The 21,207-nt window shown below is 36.2% G+C and overlaps 1 protein-coding gene across 1 annotated transcript in view; it reads left to right on the forward strand.

Annotated features, from left to right (window-relative positions):
* The first annotated feature begins 21,008 nt into the window (after positions 1-21,008).
* The window catches only part of Nme8 (NME/NM23 family member 8), a 75,610-nt gene continuing 75,411 nt past the window's right edge, over positions 21,009-21,207 (forward strand). Inside the window, exons 1-2 of the mRNA XM_047562479.1 lie at positions 21,009-21,041; positions 21,121-21,178. Of these exons, the coding sequence (XP_047418435.1) occupies positions 21,009-21,041; positions 21,121-21,178 (91 nt within the window). The remainder of the gene's footprint in view (positions 21,042-21,120; positions 21,179-21,207) is intronic.

A 21,207-nucleotide genomic window follows, 5' to 3' on the forward strand; every position in this document is an offset into this window, starting at 1 on the left:
GACCCATCCAGATGCCAGCATCTTGACATTTGAATTCTCAGTCTCCAGGACTGCAGGAAATATGCATTTATTTTCTTTACAAATTACCCAGTCTCTTGTATTCTGTTATAAATGCTCTCAAGCTTATATTCTTAAAAAATACCTGGAATCTTTCTTATTGTTTTTAAATTTTCCCAAATGGTTCATTTTTTTTTATGTCATTTGTTACATGCAAATCCTCCAGATTCATTTGGCAGAGAAACCAATTAAGATTTTCTAGGATGTTGACAAATTGCAGAATAATTATAACAAAATCTTTGCATAATTTCTTGAAAATATTAAACATTTCATATATTATGAAAGAGTAAGTACAGCCAATGAGGAACTTCATTTTAAATATTTTTTAATAAAGAAGTATTTTAAGCATTGAAATAAAATTTAAAATTTAGAACCAGATATTTGAATCACTCTACCACACAATATTAAACCAAGATTTCAAAATTAAACACATTCTAACTGAAAATGTATATTAGTATTTTGAGGAAACCATAAAATTCTGAACTAGTGATTAATAAACAAGATATAATAATTAAAATATACAATTCATTTAATTAGATAAGAACCTGGTATAGTATTTGTTTTTGCATAAGCTTTATAATGTGAATAAATTATCAATAATGAAATATGTACATAACCTATGAATATGCATGCAATTTGAGATGCAAACAGACTACTAGTGCAGGATGCTTCAGTTTATTGTGCTTTACAAAAATGTTTTGTTTTTAACAAATTGTTTCAATCTTGAGTCAAAGAAGTCTATGATTGCCATTTTTTAGAACAGCTCAGATGGTTATTAGCATTTTTTAGCAGTAAGGTATTTTTAAATTAATGTATGCGTCTTACTTTTTGAGACTTAATACTGTTGCACATTAATAATCTATTGAATTTTTAGCAATAAAGCATATTTAAATTAATATATAGACATATATATGTATATACATTACTTTTTGAGACTTAATGCCATTGCACACTTAACAGACTATCATACAGTATAAACAACTTTTTTACGTGTATTGGGAAGAAAAAAACAATTCCTGTTACTTGCTTTATTGCAGTGGTCTGGAACCTGGTACACCAGGCCAGGAATGTGTCATCAAATGCTGCCTCAGCCTCTTTAGCACCATATGGTGTTTTCTGCTTCTCCTTGCTAACTCACCACAGATCATCATTTTCACATGAATTGCCCAGTGCCCTCCCCTGGCCTCTGATTTTCCAACCTCTTCCCTCTCCTCCAACCCTTTCTTCAGACCCCAGCTAGAGTAGGGCTTCTAAAGTATGAAAGTGATTGGTCACTCTCCTCTCTGGCGGTTCCCTTTGCCATCTGGAGGTTCCAACTCCTTGGTGCGACCTCCAGGCTCCTGCAGACCTGCTCCCCACTTGCCCAGTCCCAGCCCTGCTCGCCCTGCTCAACTTGTACCCTGCTGCAGCTACACTGAACGCCTTGCAGATTTCCTAACATGGTCTGGCCCCTCTCACAATGGCCTCCACACAGGTCAGTTTCCTCTGCAGGGGAACCAACTTGTAAACCCTCGACATCGTTCAGAAGCCATTTAAACACCACTTCCTTCAGGAAGCCTTTTCTGACCCTCCATTCCCCAAGCACCTATTGTCAAGACGGATCCCAGGACCCACCATGCCATGTTTGATTTGCATTTTCCTGGATAAATAATCAGAGGTAAAATCATTGAGACCAGGCAACCCCAGGTAGAAAAGTTTGCTCACAGCAGGTAGGATTTTAATGATATTTTGAGGATGAGGCACCATTTTTGAACTGCCTATATCTCTGCTTCTTTTCACACTGAGAAAAACCAACCACTATACTTTTGAGCCATTGTTATTTGAATTTCATGCTATTTGCAAGTAAATTAAATTATTGCAGATATATAATTAGGTATATACGTACATAGAAAAATATGTATAAAGACAAAATATTAATTTTTAAAAATTGAATTTGCTATGATGAACATGCTTCTATGTAAGTGTATTAATTAGGGTGGACTAGACTATGTTGTGGTAACAAAGAAAAGGCCAGATCTCAACCATGCAGCACATGGAATGCTTCTGTCCTTCACATAAAGGCCAGGACAGGCTAACTGTCATCCAGCCAATGACTCAAAGACCCAGCCTCCTTCTGCCCTGTGATTACTAAGGAGTGGAGTAGAGGAAGAATACCAAAAATAAATACCCTCAGCATGGGGCTAGGGTTGTGGCTCAGTGGGAGAGCACTTGCCTAGCATGTGTGAGGCACTGGGTTTGATTCTCAGCACCACATAAAAGCATATGAATAAAATTAAGGTCTATCAACATATAAAAACACATTTAAAAAATATCCTCAGCATAGGAACTAAACATGTCATTTCTAGTCACAGTCATTGGCCAAACTAGGTCATAAGACCAGTCAGTGACATGGTGATACCGTACACTTCCCAGTGACATTGCACACTTCCCAGAGTGACCCAGAAGGATGTGAAAGCAGCAAATGCAGGAACACTGGTTATCTTTACCAAAATAAAAAAAAAAAAAAATAAAGTAAAAAAAGCAAAGTTTTAATGTAGCCTTGGGAAAGGTGCTGCACTGGACTTCTTAGTGTTTTCCTTTCCTAACTAGAATGACGGGCGACAGAAGGGGAGGGAAAGAAGAGGTTTATGCTTGTTTCATGTGTGTTAAAATTCTTAATTTGGGTAAAAGTTATGTTTTGCTTTAATTTTCAAGTAACTCTTTCACATTAAAATTCTTGTGACTTAGACTGTTTTTATTTTTTTAAAATCAGTTCTAGGCCTCAGTTTCTACATCTGGAAGACTAAGAAGCCCCCTCCAGTTGACAGTGTGATTTCAGAAATAGTAGCTTGTGCATTCTAAAATGCATTCTGCATTAGGTTGTTATTAATCCATAGCTACCAGATGTGTGGCCACCCAATGCTTAAAAAACTATGGTTTACGACTGACAAGGATTTCACTGAGCTCAAGGAACAATGGAACCTAATTGCCTCTTAGGAGTGCTCAGAAGGGATCACCTCTGGCTATTTTAATCGAATGTGAAATTTTAGAAACCGTTGGCAACAAAATGAACCTGTGCTTAGCAATTCCTTCCTATAGGAGTTTATAATCTACTTAAGGAAGATGAGACATGAGCACTTGAAACAATTGAAGAAAAACAATTTGAATAAACCAGTGTTGCATACCAATAAAATTAAGGGCTAAATTGTGCAGTTCGGTTACATAATTTGAGAATTAGGGAGAAAAGATACAAAACAGTATGCCAACATGAAGTCAGAAATAAAATACAATCGCTATTATAACAAGGTTCATTATTTCCGAAGTTTTAATGTATCCTGATCTACGTGTGTCTTTTCTTAAAACTTAGGAATTGAAAATAACAGAAACTGGATTCCTGGACTTTGACACTTTCTCAATACTGGCATTGAAAAATTTTCCAGTGAACTTAAATTTATATTTAATGGTGGTATCTCTCTCACTGAATCCCAGCTGAGAAAAGTTGCAACAGTGAAGTGTGTTTTGAAACACACTAAAAGAAGCAAAAATCATATCGTGTTTTTAAACAACAGCATGGTAGTTATATCATATTAAAGGAAGACTATTTTACAGACAAGTAAAGATAAAAGAATTTGGAAATAGTGTATGAGACCCTACGTATTGTTTTTATCATTTTTTCCACCATAGAGTTTTTACCATTATCCCTTGTGAAGACAGTATCTTTCCTATAACATCCCTAAGAATTTATTCAAAATATTCTTCTTCTACGTAATATTACACTCACAACAAATGGAGTATTTCCTGAGTCATAATGAAAAAAAAAAAAGATGGTATCTCATTGAGCTCCCCGCTGCTGGACCCACAGCTACTTGCCTCACCTGCAGCTCACTTCCTTAGCAGGTCTAGCAGCCTCTGCAGCTGCTATCACAGCTGAGTCCCTCTGAGGAGTCAGGCTCCTCCCCCAGCCAAAGGACTCCTTTTCTGCTCACTGTAGGGTTGGAGTCCTTTCACCTGCCACTGCTCTTGAGGGCTGCAGATGTTGCCAAGTGGTGGTGTTAATCCTGACCATTACCATCATCATCTCTGCCCTGGGACAAGGTTGGCAATACTTTTCTCAGACTAATTTCCTTGGTTGGGGAAATCTATTCTAAATAAATTCTGGACTGAGGAATATAAAACCAAAAGCCTTTGTTTGAAGGAAGCATGTTAGGTTGCCAGGAACCACCAAACAGTCTTTCTTCTTCTTCTCCCCGCTACTCTATTTAGGACTATTTTGTCTGTCCTCATTTCCTCACTCTGGTTGGCAGTTCCCTCTCCTCAGACTATCTTTCAAGATGAAAGTGTAATCTGATTCTTTGGTAGTTCCATTTTGGGATTTTGACTCAAATCTTGCATTCACTTCTAATGAGAGTTAAGGTTTTGATACACACGTTTTTTTTGTTTTTTTTTTTTGTTTTTTTTTTTAACTACTGAGTTGTTACAGATTAAGATGCAATTGGAAAATGATTCAGGAAAGAAAAAATCTTGATTACTGTATAAAGATACATATGAAAATAATATCAAATTTGGCAGAAAAGACAATCTGGGACTCTTGGTGGCACAGTAGAGACGGTGGGAGGATGAGTGTTAGAGATGAGGTATTTGTGCTCAGTTTGGAGACTGATTTTAGAGATTCGGTTCCTGCTACTTAACAGCAGATGGGTGACAGCACCTCCAGACTCATGTTGGAATCCCAAGATTTTCTAACTGTAAAGCCAAGGAAGCTCCTGGATTGGAATTTGGGGGCTGTGAGAAAAAGAGCAGTTAGCTGAGAACTCTCATGATGGGTTAGTGACGTCTGCTGTAAGTGAGACCATGGGTTCAGGCTGCAGTGAGAGGTTTATGACATGCTGTCTGGCTGTACCTCGAGGTTGGGCAGAAGTCCTTTCCACTCTGAAATGAGACCCCACAAACTGTAAACGACTGAGCTGAAGACCATGTGGGTAGGTGTGAATCCCAGGGCTTCATGCATCTTCTAAAATGGTCATTTTATTACTGAGGTGTACGCTGATGGGCAACAGAAAGAACAACGCCGAGCCCCAGGACAGAAACGCAGAGCTCTGAATATTCTCCAGGTGAGGATTAGTCCTCCGAATGATGAGTGAGGTCAGGAAAGCTTCAGAGCCTCAGCGGCGGGATGTGGTCAGCAATGCGATTTCCCGGCGCTGCTTCGCCATTGCCGCCACAGAAGTGCGTACTGCCACCTGGTGGGCGTCTTGAGAAGTTGCATTATAAAATTCAAGTAGAACAGACAAACCATGCCATGGGCCATTTTTCATAAATATGTGTAAATGAAAAAAAAAATGAGATAAAGGCTTCAGGGAGAATATATTAAAATGAAGAGACTATTTAGATTTCAGTGAAGAAATAATAACAAAGAAAGAATATTCTTAAGAATTTTAGCATTTTAGGAATTAGTAGCATCTTACAAAATAGAGCCCATGAACTTCTGTGAAATTCTTGTTAGAAAATTCGCTTTCAGTTGTCATACAAGTTGGGGCATCTTGTATCTTTTAAAATTCTGTATCTGTCATCATGTTTTGTCTCAAAAGGAAACAATCAAAGAAAATAGCAGAAGTAAATTCATGTGCCAAATCTTTGTTGCTACCTCCTTAGACCCTATTGGTCCTTTGCATACCAATTTCAAACGAGCTACCATAGTCTCCATTTCAAGATGGAAAACTAAAGTTGACATCATACAGAATGTCTTCCAGGTCAAACTGAGGGAAAAACACCCCTGGGGTCCTGGGGTTTAAACCCACATTTTTTTTGTCGGTGAGCGGGACTGGGGATTGAACTCAAGGGCACTCGACTACTGAACCACATCCCCAGCCCTATTTTGTATTTTATTTAGAGACAGGGCCTCACTGAGTTGCTGAGCTCCTCGCTTTTGCTGAGTGTGGCTTTGAACTCGGGATCCTCCTGCCTCTGTCTCTGGAGTCACTGGGATTACATGCGTGCGCCACCGCATCCACATCTTTTTTTTTTTTTTTTTTTTTTTTTAAAGCACTATTATGTTTCCTTTTATTTTTTTATTTATTTATTTTTGCGGCACTGGGGATCGAACCCAGGGCCTTGTGTTTGCGAGGCGAGCACTCTACCAGCTGAGCTGTCTCCCAGCCCCGCATCCACATCTTTTGACATCACAGTTTGTGCCCCTTATTTTTGAGAAGAAGAAATATCCTTGTAGGAACACTTTGCTACTTATGGCTACTTAGTAAAGGAAAGGCAGGGTAGAACCCCCATGTTTCTGAAAAGCTGCCGATTAGGAAAAAAATACAATACTCGGGATAAAAGTGAGATGCCATGTTTAAGTCAGAAGGAAAATCAGATAAAGTGAAAGTTAACCTTCATTTGCAATACAGTTGAGGAGTATTTGGAAAAGAACCCAAGGGCAATCAAAGAAAGCTCATGGTAAGAATATTGAGAAAAAATGGATTGTACAATATTTACATTTTTTGTAAATAAGTTTTTTATGACTTTTTGTGCTGCTTTTTGTAAAACAAATATGACAAAATAAAGATCAGAAATAATTTCACCACCCAAAGACAAAAGTTCAATATCTTTTCAATGCATACATCATAATAATATTCTTTAATTATCCTTTAATTTTAATATCCCTTCATAAAATCATCTACTCTCTCTAGGTCATTTGTGTTGCTTTTGATTTTCATTCTCATAACCAATCCTGCCAAATATCAATAATTGTTTCTTTAGAACTAATATATTTTAATTATATAAGAAATACCTGACTATTTTCAGTGTCAGTATCCAAATATTGCAGATACAACTTAACTTATTTTTCATTTGACCTATAACTGAATCCTGTTACTGTTACAGGTAAAAATGACTTATTTGATATGTCTGCATTTGGGGGCATATATATCATCTATATCTATATCTTTATCTGTATATCTCTATTTCTATCTCTATCTCATCACAAATACTTACATTTTATATTATATTAATTTTTTAAAATGTCTGTCACATGGGAGACCCTTAATAAATACTGAGTGAATAAATGTGTGAATAAATAAATTTGAATATTTCTAAAGAAATACTGTAAGGTTTAGGGATGTATGGGTTTGTTTGTTCATATTGTTTATAATACTCTGTCACCTGCCTTTTTTTTTCATTCAAAGATACAACTTGATGGTATTCCCCTGGCTGCACTTATAGATCTTTCTGCAGTATTTAATGCACATCAGTATAATATTCAATAGCATGGAATATTGAACTGTTCCTTGTTGTACATTTAAGTGGTTCCTGTGTTTTACTTTCATAAACAATGCTGGAATAAGCATTTTATACATGCTTCTTAAGCATACAGTTAAGTGTGACTTTCAGGTAAAAAGCAAGAGATACAAGTGCTCTTTCAATGTATCCTCACAACAGTGTGTGAGAATTCCTTTTCTGCAATTGAGATGTTACTGCATGCCTTAATTTTTACAGATTTGATTGCTGAAAAACAGTATTTTATGCTGCCTTAATTACAATTTCTATGATTCCTAGTAAGGTTGGGTGCACATAGATATTTTTCTTTGATGTTTTAATATTTATTTCTGTAAAGGTTTTACTTGTATACTTTATTTGGTTGTTGGTTATTATTGTTTTTTTTTCTACTTCAGCTTTATTGCACAATATCTATAAGAAAATAATAATTTTTAAATTAGAAAACATAGAAATGCTTTTAATATAGAAGAGACAATCTGATTTTAAAGACAATACTCTATACGAATGTCTACCCAGAAAATGACAAACTTTCACAGGATACCAAGCTAGACACATGATTCGGCAAATCCGGTACAAAGCTCTTCTTAAAACCAGTCCAAGATACTTAATCCAAACTCTATCGTCATTCTTCATTAAAAATCTAGACACCACTCAAGGTGGTTTCTTATACTTAAAAAAAGTTGAGGAATTTTTCAAATGTGAGCATTCTGAACATCTCTTACACATCAAAAACAATACTTCCAACTTAATAGCCATTTGCAGGATTTTTTTTCCTTCATGCAGATTATTTCTGACTGTTTTTAATGACTACTGATGACCCATTTTAATTTATGCTGATAGAAAACATAAGTTAAATACATTTTTAAAACCTCGTCCTTTACAAAAATCAGTTTATAAATTTGCATCATAAAAATTAGTGTCAAAACCATCCAGATGGCCTTCATTTATATGGTTGTATATTATATTATTGGTTTTAAAGAGGTCTATTATATACTGAATATTTGCTTTTTGTTAGATAACTACTTATAAACATTTTTCTTTTAGTCTTTCACATGTCCTGTAAAAATATAATATCGTTATATTTTATTACAAAAAGGGAGAATGTTTTCCCTGCCCTTAAATTTTTTTTTTTTTCAGTGCTTGTGATTGAACCCAGGGCCTTAGTGCTTGCAAGGCAAGCACTCTACCAACTGAGCTATATCCCCAGCCCACCTGCCCCTAAATTTTTAATGTTTAAAGTGATCTCTTGTCAAGTGTGATGGCGCACACCTGTAATCCCAGCAGCTCAGGTGGCTGAGGCAGGAGGATCACAAGTTCAAAGTTAGCCTCAGCAAATTAGCAAGCCCCTAAACAACTTAATGAGACCCTTCTCAAAATAAAAAATAAAAAGGGCTGGGGATATGGCTCAGTGGATAAGTGCCCCTGGGTTCAATCCCTGGTATAAAAAAGAAACTGACCTCTCATACCATAATTACATAAATATAAACTTTTAAATTTTTCCAATAATTTGATACTTTTGATTAATTTTGAGACAGAATTTTAATCTATCTGTAATTTATTTTTGAGATGTGTGATAAGGGATCTCTTTGTGGTTGTGTATGAATAGATTTCCATTTATTTCTTGTGTAGAAAATTGACCTCTAAGGCATTTGCACTTCAAAATAAATTTTTAAAATCACATTTTTAGTTTCTTGATAATATTTTTATGACCCTAATGTGTTTAATGGTGTGAATTTATAGAGAAAAGACAATTACTAAGTCTTCATAGCTACTATGAGCATGGGAGATTTTCTTTTTATTCAGGATTTTGATAGTGTCTGCTGATAAAATTTTATTCTTTTATCCATGAAGATTCAAACTCTTTTTTGTTATTTTATTCTTAGATGCTTTCCAGCTTGCCAATCTTTCATGTTATTGTGTATTCTAAAAGTATATAAGGATATATCCTTGGTTCTAAGGAGAAGAAAAAAATTGATTTTTGTATGATGCTTTTGTATTGAATCATAATACCAAGATTTTACTTTAGCTCTAATAGACATATAAATGACAATTAAACAAGAAGAATATTTTTATTGGAAGATAGTAACTACATAGTCATTTACTTTTCTAGTATGATAGTCCTTATTTCTTTTTATTGTCATATTGCATTACTTAGGACTACCAACACAATGTTAAATTGCAGGATTGTAAAGAACATTCTTTTTTCAATTGTTATAATAATTTTTTTTTCTTCTGGTAACCTAAAAAGTTGTAGGGGACACTCATTACTTCTTCCGCCACCTTCAATAATTGAACTAAAAGTTCATTTTCATCTGAATAGCAGCAGAAAACTGGCGGTTCTAGTATTCACCCGCACTGACATGGAAGTCTAAATATTCTCCCCTTCAATCTGAGCTGCCCTTAGCAACTTACTTGTTCAAAAGAATGCCACAAACATTCATCCTGGGACTTCAAAGCCCGGATCCGAAGAAGCCTCATAGCATCAGCCTGAAACTCTTGAAAGACTGAGTTTGTGGGTGTGCATGCGTGTGTTTAAATGCACATTCTTTAAAAGTGTATATTCATTTTAGTTTTCTTAATAAAATTGTGGTGACGGCACTTAACAGTCAATCTATCACTGAACACACTTTCAAGAGTAAACATACTTTTAAGAGTACAGCACAGTGTAAGTGACTATAGGTTTTGTAGAGCAGATTTCTAGAGTTTGCTTAACTGAGTGTTTCTCCTGTTGCATAGCAACTCATCATTCCCCTCTCCTCTCCACCTCTAAAAACCACCCTTCTACTCTTCCCTTCCATAAGTTTACTGTTTCAGATCCCTCAGTTGAGAGGAATTATGTTGCATTTGTATTTCTGTGATTACACTTTTGATTTAGCATAATGTCCTCCAGGTTCACCCATGTTGTCACACATGGCAGAATTTGTTCCTTTTAAGACTGTATAGTATTCCACTCTATGGCTTACCATATTTTCTCTAGGTTTTCATCCACCTGTGGACAGTTAGGTTGTTTCCACATCTTAGCTAATACAGATAATGCTGCAAAGAACACAAGAACTCAACTCTTCAGGATGATGATTTCACTTCTTTAGGCTAAATACTAAAAAATGGGATTGCTGGATCACATGGGAGTTTAAGTTTTTTGAGATGTTGAACATTTTTTCATATATTTGTTGACTATTTGTGTTTCTTCTTCTGTGATGTGCCTGTTCAGTTCCTTTTCCCATTAATTGATTGGGTTATTTGGTTTTTGGTGTTAAGTTTTTTGAGTTCTTTATTCTGGAGATCATTACTCTATCTTTTGGTAAAGATGCTTGTGGCAAAGATTTTTCTCCCATTCTGTAGGCTCTCTCTCCATGTTCTTGATTGTTTCCTTTGCTGTGAAGAAGATTTTTAGGTTGATATCATCCCATTTTTTTGATTCTTGATTTTACTTCTTGCACTTTAGGACTCTTGTTGAGGAAGTCGGTTCCTAAGCCTACATGATGGAGAGTTGGGCCTACATTTTTTCCTAGCAGGTGAAATGTCTCTGGTCTAATGCCTAGGTCCTTGATCCACTTTGAGTTGAGTTTGGTGCAGCATGAGAGGATTCAATTTCATTTTGCTACATATGGATTTCCAGTTTTCCCAGCATCATTTGTTGAAGAGGTTATCTTTTCTCCAGTGTATGCTTATGGTGTTTTTATCTAGTATGAGATAACTGTGTTTATGTGCGTATGTCTCTGTGTCTTCTATTCTGTTCCATTGGTTTTCATGTTTGTCTGTTTTTGTGCTGCTACCATGTCAATTTTGTTTCTATAGCTCTGTAGTGTAATTTAAAGTCTGGTATTGTGTTGCCTCTTGCTTCACTTTTCTCACTGAGGATTACTATGGGTATTCTAGATCTCTTATTTTTCCAAATGAATTTCATGACTGCTTTTTCTATTTCTATGAATAATGTCATTGGAATTTTAATAGGAACTGTATTAAATATGTATAGCAAAAACTCCCTAGTATTTTTCATAATGACGGTATCATATTACATTTCTATCAATAGTGCACAAAACCCCTAGGATCTTCACATCCTTGACAATACTTCTTCTTATCATTATTTGCTTAATTTTTGATAACAGTCATCCTAATAGGTATGAGGTGGTACCTTGCTGTGGTTTTGATTTGCTTCTTCCTGATAATCAGTTTTATTGAGCATCTTTCCATTTATATTTTGACCACACATTTGTCTTCTTTGGAGAAAAGTCTATTCCTTTGCTCATTTAAAAAATCTGACTTTTGTTGTTGTTGCTTTTTGTGTAGGATTTCTTTATACATTTTAGAGATTGATCTCTTATCAGATATATGGTTGGCAAATATTTTCTTCCATTCCATAGACTGTCTGTCCACTCTGTTGATTGTTTCCTTTGCTAGACAGAAGCTCTCTAGTTTTATGTAGTTCTGAATGTCCGTTTTTGCGTTTCTTGCCTCTGCTTTTGGTAGTATATTCAAGAAATCATTGCCAAGACCAGTGTCATAAGATTTTCCCTTATGATTTCTTCTTGGAGTTTTATAGTTTGGAGTCTTCCATTTAAATTTTCATCAATTTTCTGTTGATTTTTGTGTAAAGATCATATTTCATTCTTTTACAAGTGACAATCCCATTTTTCAAAACTCATTTGTTGATGAGACTGCTGAGTATTCAGGGAACACTTCTTCAAGCCATGTTCGTGGTTATTTCTGGGCTTCCTATTTTGTTCCTTGGGTCCACATGTCTGTCTTTATGATAGTGCCATCCTATTTTAATTATTGTATCTTTATCATATATTTTAAAATCAGGGAGTTTGATGCCTCCAGCTTTCTCTTTTCCCTCCAGATTGTTTTGGTTATTTTGGATCTATTGTGGTTCCACATGAATTTTAGGATTTAAAAAAATTTCTATCAACAGTGTTAATGGGTGTGGTGATATTTTTCAATGATAGAGCACTTGCCTAGCATGAGGTCTTGGGTTCAATCCCCAGCACTGAAAAAAAAAAAGTCACTGATATTTTGAAAGGAATTGCATTTAATCTATAGATTTGTTTGGACAGTATGGAAATTTTGACAATATAGTCTTCCAGTTCATGAGTATGGAATGTAATGGACATTCTTGATTTGTTTCAGCCCTATCAAGAACATTTCTAAGTTTAAATACGATATTGTCTCTAAGTTTTACATGGAATCATTTTTTGATTCTTAGTTTACTCAGTTTTTTAAAAAAATTATGAATGGAAGTGAATGGAATAGGGTTGTGCGTATATATGGTTTTCATTTTAATTAAGTCTAATTTATTAATTTTTATTTTATGGTCACTCTTTGTGTTTTTCTTAAGAATTAGTCCAAGATTTTAAAAATAATTCTCTGTATATTTTTGAAGCATTCAAATTTGAACTTTTATGTAAATCTATGATCCATCTTAAACTAACATGCATTTAAGAGCAGGGAGGATCGATGGTCAACGTTTATTTTTTAACCCATGAATTTTAAATTTTTTCAATATCATTTAAAAAAATACCTGTTTTTTTGTTGTTGTTGAAAATGTATTGAAGTCTTTGTGAAAATTCATTGAATTGTGCTGTGACTTATTTCTTCTTATCAATCTGTGCGTGCTTTTCCTCTCTCTGTCCCTATGCAGGACTTGGTGTGAGATTATTAGAAGATGGTATCTTGGAACCAAGTTATTCCAGTTCAAGAAACCAACAGTTCATATTTTCAGGAATTATGTGAGCTAGTTGTTAATATCAGTCATTTGAAAAATTAAATCGATTAAACTAACAAAGTATATTAAAGTAAAAGTAATAAATACTCAAAAATCATCACTCCCTTGCTACTTTTTCACATTTTACTCTTTTTAATGATACACATATGTTTATATATATAAATATCCTATATTTAGGTGAACATACCATGTAATTAAGTGCTAGTGCACATCTTTTTTGTTCAGAGACATTATGTTAGTAACTTGAAATTGACCATCATGGAAATACTTAGACCTTGGAATTCTGCAAATGCTACAAACTAGGAACTTGATTTATGGTTTATTGATTGTTACTGCTGATAATAATTAAAAATATGTTGTGTCTGTTGTAGTTGCATTCTAAATAGTACCCAATGATTGAGAAATATTTTTCCTGTATTTGTAAACAGTTGATTCGGCAAGAAGTCACTAAATGTCATAAATGTGTGCATGAAATTCCAACACACATTTTTATTGCTTTGTTAAGCTTATTAACATAAAGGAAAATATCAACCAACATTTCTATTGGAACTATACACATTCATGATGACATGAGCAATTTCTTTCCTGATTCACATCATAAGTAAACATTTATTTATATGCTAAATCTGGCAAGTTTTTAATGGATTGCACCTATAACTTGGCTATGGATATGAGAGTTTGGCAAAAAATAATGAAAACATTCTGTAAAAATCAATTGGGTAGATGGAATTTTCAATAAAGAGTATTGTATATTTTGCAAGTGTTACTTTTGTGTGACATCACTGATCTCAATTAAATTCGTAACATATTATTACATTCACTTTTTTTCAGGAGAGTTGACTGTTCACATTTATCACCATACCACTGATTCTGACTCTAAGGATGTCTTCTACCCTCCCATACCTTCCTTTCTTATTTTGCAAGAATTGTGATGTTCAATAAATACATCAAGAAATATAGTGATTGGAAGAAAATGATACTCCATCTGCTTCACAAGTCAGTGCATGGACTACAGAGAGATGGCCACTGTTTTATTTTATTGCAAGTCTCTATGAATCTCTGAGACAGGAAAAAAGACTGGGATGTTCAAAGCCCTTCCTGATTATTGCAGGTCAGTAGGTCTGCTTAGATTTAGGAATTGTCCAGAATTATTTCTTAACCCAAACCCATTGGTTTTTCAGTGCCCAGTAAGACACAGTAGTAATAGGTTCTTCCTGTTAGAGATTTTAATATTGTGACTTTTCATTATTCTTAGCATCTTAATTTTGTATTTAATGGAAAAAGAGAATATATAGTTTAGTATCACTGTCTATATGATTTTGGAAATTGGATTCAGCATATGGCATTTTTATGTACAGGATAGGAGAAATTAAGAAAAAGGTGTATACACTTCTTCCAGACAGAAAATTGCTTTACTTCTGTCTTTAGCAGTATTGATGAACTTGAAGTCTCTAAATCTCTTATTTTCCTAACAATCTACTTAATTCCTTAGACAAGATTGCTTGACTTTAAAAATAGATGTTTTGTTTATTCTAATTAAAGAGTTCATAAATGTGTCAACAATATCTGCTAATTCCAAATGCACTAATTTGCTAATTGATTTTTTAGTGTTTATGTACATTGGTGATGGTAAGTGTCAGAGAGGCCTTCAAGATGAGTAGAATGAGGTAATCAATTCTGCAGGTCAGTTCTTTTTCTGTGGGACTTCACATTTTTTTAGAGGTCTTGAGAAAATGCAAATATCAATAGACTACAGGAAGATACAGAGATATATACATACATATGTATTTATATATATTTATATATATACATTTTTTGGCTAAGTGCTTTGCACATCTTTTGGGGTGCCTGATCACAATGGTGGGAAGTGAATAACAGAGCAAACTGCTTGCCTCATGGCAAGAAAGCAAAAGAGAAAGATGTAGAAACTGGGGTCCCACAGTCCTTAGAAGTAGACCTCCCAACAATGCCACCCTGGGAACCACCCATGGACCTTTTGAAGGGACATTCACCATCTAACCAATAGTGATTAATGTTTGTTCTTGTTTTATAATAGATTGAAATTTTATGTGTGTCAGTGAAGTTTTCCCTTAAAATTGAAAGGTACTATGTGAAAAATTTGTCTGAAATATTGCATGAATCTTTGTGGCACCTGTTAAACTCTTCCTATAAGTGCCTACACTCTTTAAGGATTAACAAGAAAAATTTTATTAAAAATATTTAGACAGCACATGAGTTAAGACGCAGAAAACAAGCCAGGTTCAGTGGTGCATGCTGTAATCTCAATGGACTGGGAAACTGAGGCAAGAGAATTGCAAATTCAAAGCCAGCCTCAGCAACTTCTTGAGGCCCTAAGGAATTTGATGAAAGCCTGTCTCAAAATAAAAAATCCAAAAGGGCTAGGAGTGTAGTTTAATGGTTAAGCACCCCCAGGTTCAATCTCTGGTACAAAAAAAGAAAAGAAAAAAGGATACAAGAAACATAAGGTAAATGAACACAACAAACCTTTATAGACAAGACCCCCACCCTTGGAGCGAGCAGAATTACCTATAAAAGGATATTTGATGAGAACCTTATTTTATCAATAAAGTGCATGCATTATCCCTTCACGCCTTCTGTTGTTTTATTTTCTTATAATTATTATTTCATATTAATCATACAAAATAGTGTGATTCATTGTGACTTCACACACACATATAACATACTTGATGGTATCTATCCTTCCTAATCTCCTTTCCCTTCCCTAGTAGACCCCTATCTACTTCCCTCCCCTAGATTCCAAATAAGAGAATATATGATGATTGTCTTTCTGTGTCTAATTTCATTTAACATGATAATCTCCAGTTCCATGCATTTTTCTGAAAATGACTTGGTCTCCTAATATTCCATTGTGTGTGTGTGTGTGTGTGTGTGTGTGTGTGTGTGTGTGTATAGATAAATAGATAGATATAAATGTATCTTTATCTATATATAGATATAGATATTGATATAGATAGAGATATAGATGTATAGATGTATCACATTTTCTTTATCCCTTCATCCCCGATGGGTTTCTTTGACTGATTCCATAACATAGCTATTGTGAATAGTGCCATGATAAACATGGGCATGTGGGTAGCTCCAGAGTATCATGACTTTGTATATACCCAGGAATGGTAGGGCTGGAGCATATGGTAGTTCTATTTTTAATTTTTTGAGGAATCGCCCTACTGTTTTCCATAGTGGTTGCACTAATTTATATACCCACCAACAGTGTGCAAGTGTTCCTTTCTTCCTGCTTCTTTGCCAGCATTTGCTATGTTTCATTTTCTTGGTGATAGCCATTCTGACAAGGGTGAGATGGAATCTTAACATAGTTTAATTTGCATTTCCATGATGGCTAAAGATTTTGAGCAACTTTTCAAATATTTATTGACCGTTTGTACTTCCTCGAAAAGTGTCTGTTGAGCTCTTTTACTCATTTATTAATTGGATTATTTGAGATTTTGTGGTTGAACTTTTTGAGTTTTTTATGAATTCTGGATATTAATCCTCTGTCCAATGAATAGATGCCAAGAGTTTATCCCTTTCTGTTGTCTGTTGATTTAAAAGGAGTGTTATAGATTTCTTATAATGGCTATTTTGGTGGGGTCTGGTTGTCAGTATGGTGACCCTTGGTTATTCTTTGGTTCAACACAATAGGAAAAGAAGTTCCTGAAGAAGGAAGTTTGTGGCATCTATGTTTTTGTCGCCAAGAGCTCACAGAAAGATTTAGGTTCCCCAGACATTTACCAGATGGATTTCTGGGAGAGAGTTCAAGGAGAACTGAACTGAAATACTAATGCTTTTGAAATGGGCTCCAGAAATGAGGTAGCTAACAGTCTGATACCAAGAAACAACGATGCATATTAGAAAACCAAACTGCCAGTGGTGTGGTGATTTCTGGGAGGTGTGTCCTCAGGCTGCTCAGCATCCAGACAAATGCTATAGTATGGGACGCTGGGAGTGACAGCTGGATTTCATTTCTTTAGTAAAAAAGAAATAAAAAGATAATAAAGATGCTGCTTCAGTGGCAGAGTGACCCATGGAAGTTTGCTAAAAACAGGGAATTAAACTTCAAGTTATGCACACAACCTGTACTCCAGGTGTAGATGCTACTAAAGAGTTCTGTCATACTGGAAGTGAACACAAAGCAATTCTCAGGCCAGGTCAGTCATTCACCTGTGGTCAAAATGGACCAGGTCTCACTCTGAGGAGGTATGAGGAGAAAAACGGCATCACAAGGGCCATGAGAGCACATAAATTTGGCCTCTGGAGAGGGTGCGGCTAAGGGAAGCTAGGAAGCATCATCTCTGAAAATTATCTACTGGAGGGAACTAAAGAAATCTTACAGCAAGTTTGATTTTTAAACATAAATAATAATTATAAGATCATAGGCAAGGCATGGTGAGATCATAGTTGACTGTGCTAATGCAGAAGATGTCCAGTTTAAGTCCAAATATGCAGAAATACTGAAAAAAAAGGCAGATATGGTTTCTCTTTCAAGTTTTTAATTTATCTCATAACTAAGAGAAGAAAACACTTAGGCAAGAAAAGTGAAGTAGGAAGTCAAAGTCCCTTAGGTGCAACATGACTAAAAGAGGTAGGATTCATTGTAGTATTTGTATGGAGAATGAGACTTAGTGAGTGGGGTTGGGATTCTAATATCTATATCCCCACATGTCCACACACGTGACAGTTCAGGGTTCAACTTCCACGTTTACTGTTAGCTGGAATGACCTGTATACCACTGGACATAAAATCACAGTGGCCTATTTCTGAAGTGGGACTAGAATATGCCCCGCATCCCCCACAACACACACACACACACACACTGGCTTAGCAGAAGAAGCAAGGATACTAGGCATCTGTATGGAATTCTATGTGGAATAAAAGTCAATTAATGGAAGAAAAAAATTCTCCTGTTTCTTCTTTTAGTCTATTCCCAACAATACTTCTAGCAACATAGTATGCAAGATTTTTTTCCCACCAAACTAACAAATTCTCCACTTCTCCAGACACCATCCAGATGTCCTACAATTCAAATATGAAATGAAGTACCTGGACTTAATTCAGACCCCAAAATATAAGGACTGAGTCCCACAAGACTGCCCCCTACTTTGAGTGCTAAATTCAACTACTGGGTCCGCAGGCTACCTACTCTATCTAACTTGACTATAAGTTGGGAGTTCCAAAAACCACCCCCTCAGTGCTATTTTATAATAATTCACAGAACTTGGTGAACACATCTGTTGTGGCTTAGGGGTGAGTGTTCCCCAAAAGTTCATCTATGAGAAAATACAAGAAAGTTTAGAGGTGAAATAATTAGATTATGAGATCTTAAACCTAATCCAAGCATTAATTCACTGATATGGATTAACGGGGTGGTGACTGTAGGCAGGTGTTGTGGTTGGAGGAGATAGGTCCCTGGGGGTGTACATTGGGCTTTATATTTTGTTCCTGGTGAGAAGAGTTCTTTCTTTCTCTTTCTCTTTCTCTCTCTCCTTCTTGGTTACCATGTCCTGAGCTGCTTTCTTCCTCCATGTCCTTTTATGATATCTGCCTCACCTTTGGCTTAGAGTCAGCCATCTATGAATTGAGACCTCTGAAACCATGAGACATAAACAAGTTTTCCCTCCTCTATGTTGTTATTGTCAAATCTTTTGGTCACAGTCATGAAAAATTCGACTAAAACAGTATTCAAGTACCAGGAGTATGACACACGCAATCTCCATGGAAACAGAAGCTCCCGTCCTAGGGACTTTTCATCTGTATTCTTTATCATATCCAAGTGGTCTGGCACCCTAATATTGATGGAACCAGGCAATGTTTCCACAATCCTGTTGTAGGAACTCGCACAAAAACAATCCCTACTACACATTAGCTCATAGTTCAAATTTACCAATACCAGTAAGGAAAGTAACAGCCATAAAGGAGAGTCTGTTGACCCAATAAACAGGAGAACTTGCATCCCAAGTATGAGAGAACACAGAGGAAGCAAAATGACATGTTCAGGTAAGGGTAAAGGGTAGAATTAATATGGCAAGAATAGGAGACTATATTTTGAAAGTTACTTCATAGAAAAAGAAGATCCACTGGTGATTTCCAGGGTTCAGGTGTAGGGGAAACAGGGAACTGTTTTTTAATGAGTACAGTTTTAATTCAGGGAAATGAAAACATAATGGAGACTGTACAACAATATGAACATCCTTAACACTAACAAACTGTACACTAAAAAATGGTTAAGATCATTAATTATTTTGTCACCTTTTTAAAACACAATTAAAACATGCTTTCACAGTTACCTTAAAACTATTCTTGGTGCAAATTCTACAAATAACATAATCATTGAAATTAAAAACAAAACAAAAAACTCCTGTCAAGATTACAAAAGACAAAGATTGACCAGAATTGCCTCCTCGCAACTAAATGAAAGGAGGATTCTTGACAGGATCCTGCACCAGCTAAGGACATTGGTGGGAAAATTGCAAATTTGTATAAGATCTGCAGAGTCATTAAGTACTCTATTAATTTATCATGGTTTCCATGACGACTGTGTTATGGTTAGAAAATAAGCTAACCTTAGGGGAAACAGAAGGAAGGGCATGGGTACCATTTTGCAACATATTTGAAAGTCTAAAATTCTAAATAGTTAAAAAAAAAAAAAGAGGTCCAGGAGTCCATCTCCTAGGGGAGAGGAGGTCCAAGCACCACCACCAGGGAAGATGCAGCCAAGCTGGAGAGCCAGGCCACTTGTGGAATTCAGAGTGCCTTCTGTTCCAATCTGAGGAGTAAGCATTCTATTTACGGTAAAGCTTGGTCAGTCAGGAGGCCTTCAAAGTCGAGGAGAGATCCATCTGCATTTGGAAAGTTAATACTAGAAGCTAGAAGAGCTGATGGAGGGAACCAACACGTGGCTTGTGCTAGGAGGAGATAGTTGAAGGAGGGAGGAGCCTTGTGGAGGTGAAAACACTCAATTGTCCCTTCCTGTAGTCACAGAAATGGTGGAAAAATTTAGGGGCCAGATGCTCTTGGTCCGCTGCCCAGGTGTACCTGTTGGGATGGGGGTGGGTGGGAGACAGGGCGGAGCCTCGAGACACTGCCCACAGGAAGGGCGGGCCTGACCTCGAGGGCGGAAACGTTGGAGCCCTTGGTCAGTGGGAGGCTAAATCTGAATCCATGCCCATGTTCCTTCAGCTGGACCAGCCTAGAAGAAGACGCAGCAGGTGCCGGGCCACCCTCAGAGTCCCGCCTTGCTCAGCACCCCAGGGACCTGGACTTTATCCAGCTTGCTCTCAAAATGGTCACAGTCCTCAGTAAGGGAGCTGATTGAAATAATCTCTTTTCTTTGATTATCCCCGTTTGTCTTAGAGGATGATTCCTTTTGCCAGAGCATCTAACATCTTTGTTGGGATGTAGTCTTGTTTGTGGCTAATCCAAATGATTCTGATAATGTTGAATACGGAATTTTTGCCTCATCGATTTAACATCCGTGAAACGTTATGTTGTGCTCCAGAGGGCACTTGGGATTTGGTTCTAAAAATTAAATATCCTTGGAGTGGGAAGAGCTGGAGAAGGACCCATGAGGATGTTCATTGACAACTTGCATGCAAATGTAGAAAATCTGCCATAATATTTCAAAACAAAGCAAAACAAAAACCCATGAAAAATAATTTGAAGTATTCCATTACTGCTAATGCTCTTATTTTGTTTCAGGATTGTTGGGAGAATAAGGTCGTATGGCAACTTTAAGCATGTCTCATAGAGTCCAGCTTGCAGGAGTCCATCTGTGAGATTAGCTCCTCTCTCTCAAAAAAGGTGAGACAATGCAATCCGATATTTGGTAAAGGGAACTTTTTGCAGTATGCTAAGGTGCTGTTTGAATGTATAAAGAGCGCAGTATTTAAATTTTCTCTTAATGTTTTGTATTTTTCTTCCTTTGCCATGTGAGAGTAGATCAATGGCCAGCAAAAAGCGAGAGGTCCAGTTACAGGTGGGTATGACATGTCAGCCTCACATTTCTCTGGTGGGATGCCATTCGAAGACCTTTGACAGTGCCTTGTTTTTTGCAGACGGTCGTCAATAGTCAAAGCCTGTGGGATGAGATGTTGCAGAACAAAGGCTTAACAGGTACTGGGGCTTCCCCACTGTCTGGCCAT

The sequence above is a fragment of the Sciurus carolinensis genome, chromosome 8 (genome assembly GCF_902686445.1).
Source record: "Sciurus carolinensis chromosome 8, mSciCar1.2, whole genome shotgun sequence".
Classification (NCBI taxonomy): domain Eukaryota; kingdom Metazoa; phylum Chordata; class Mammalia; order Rodentia; family Sciuridae; genus Sciurus; species Sciurus carolinensis.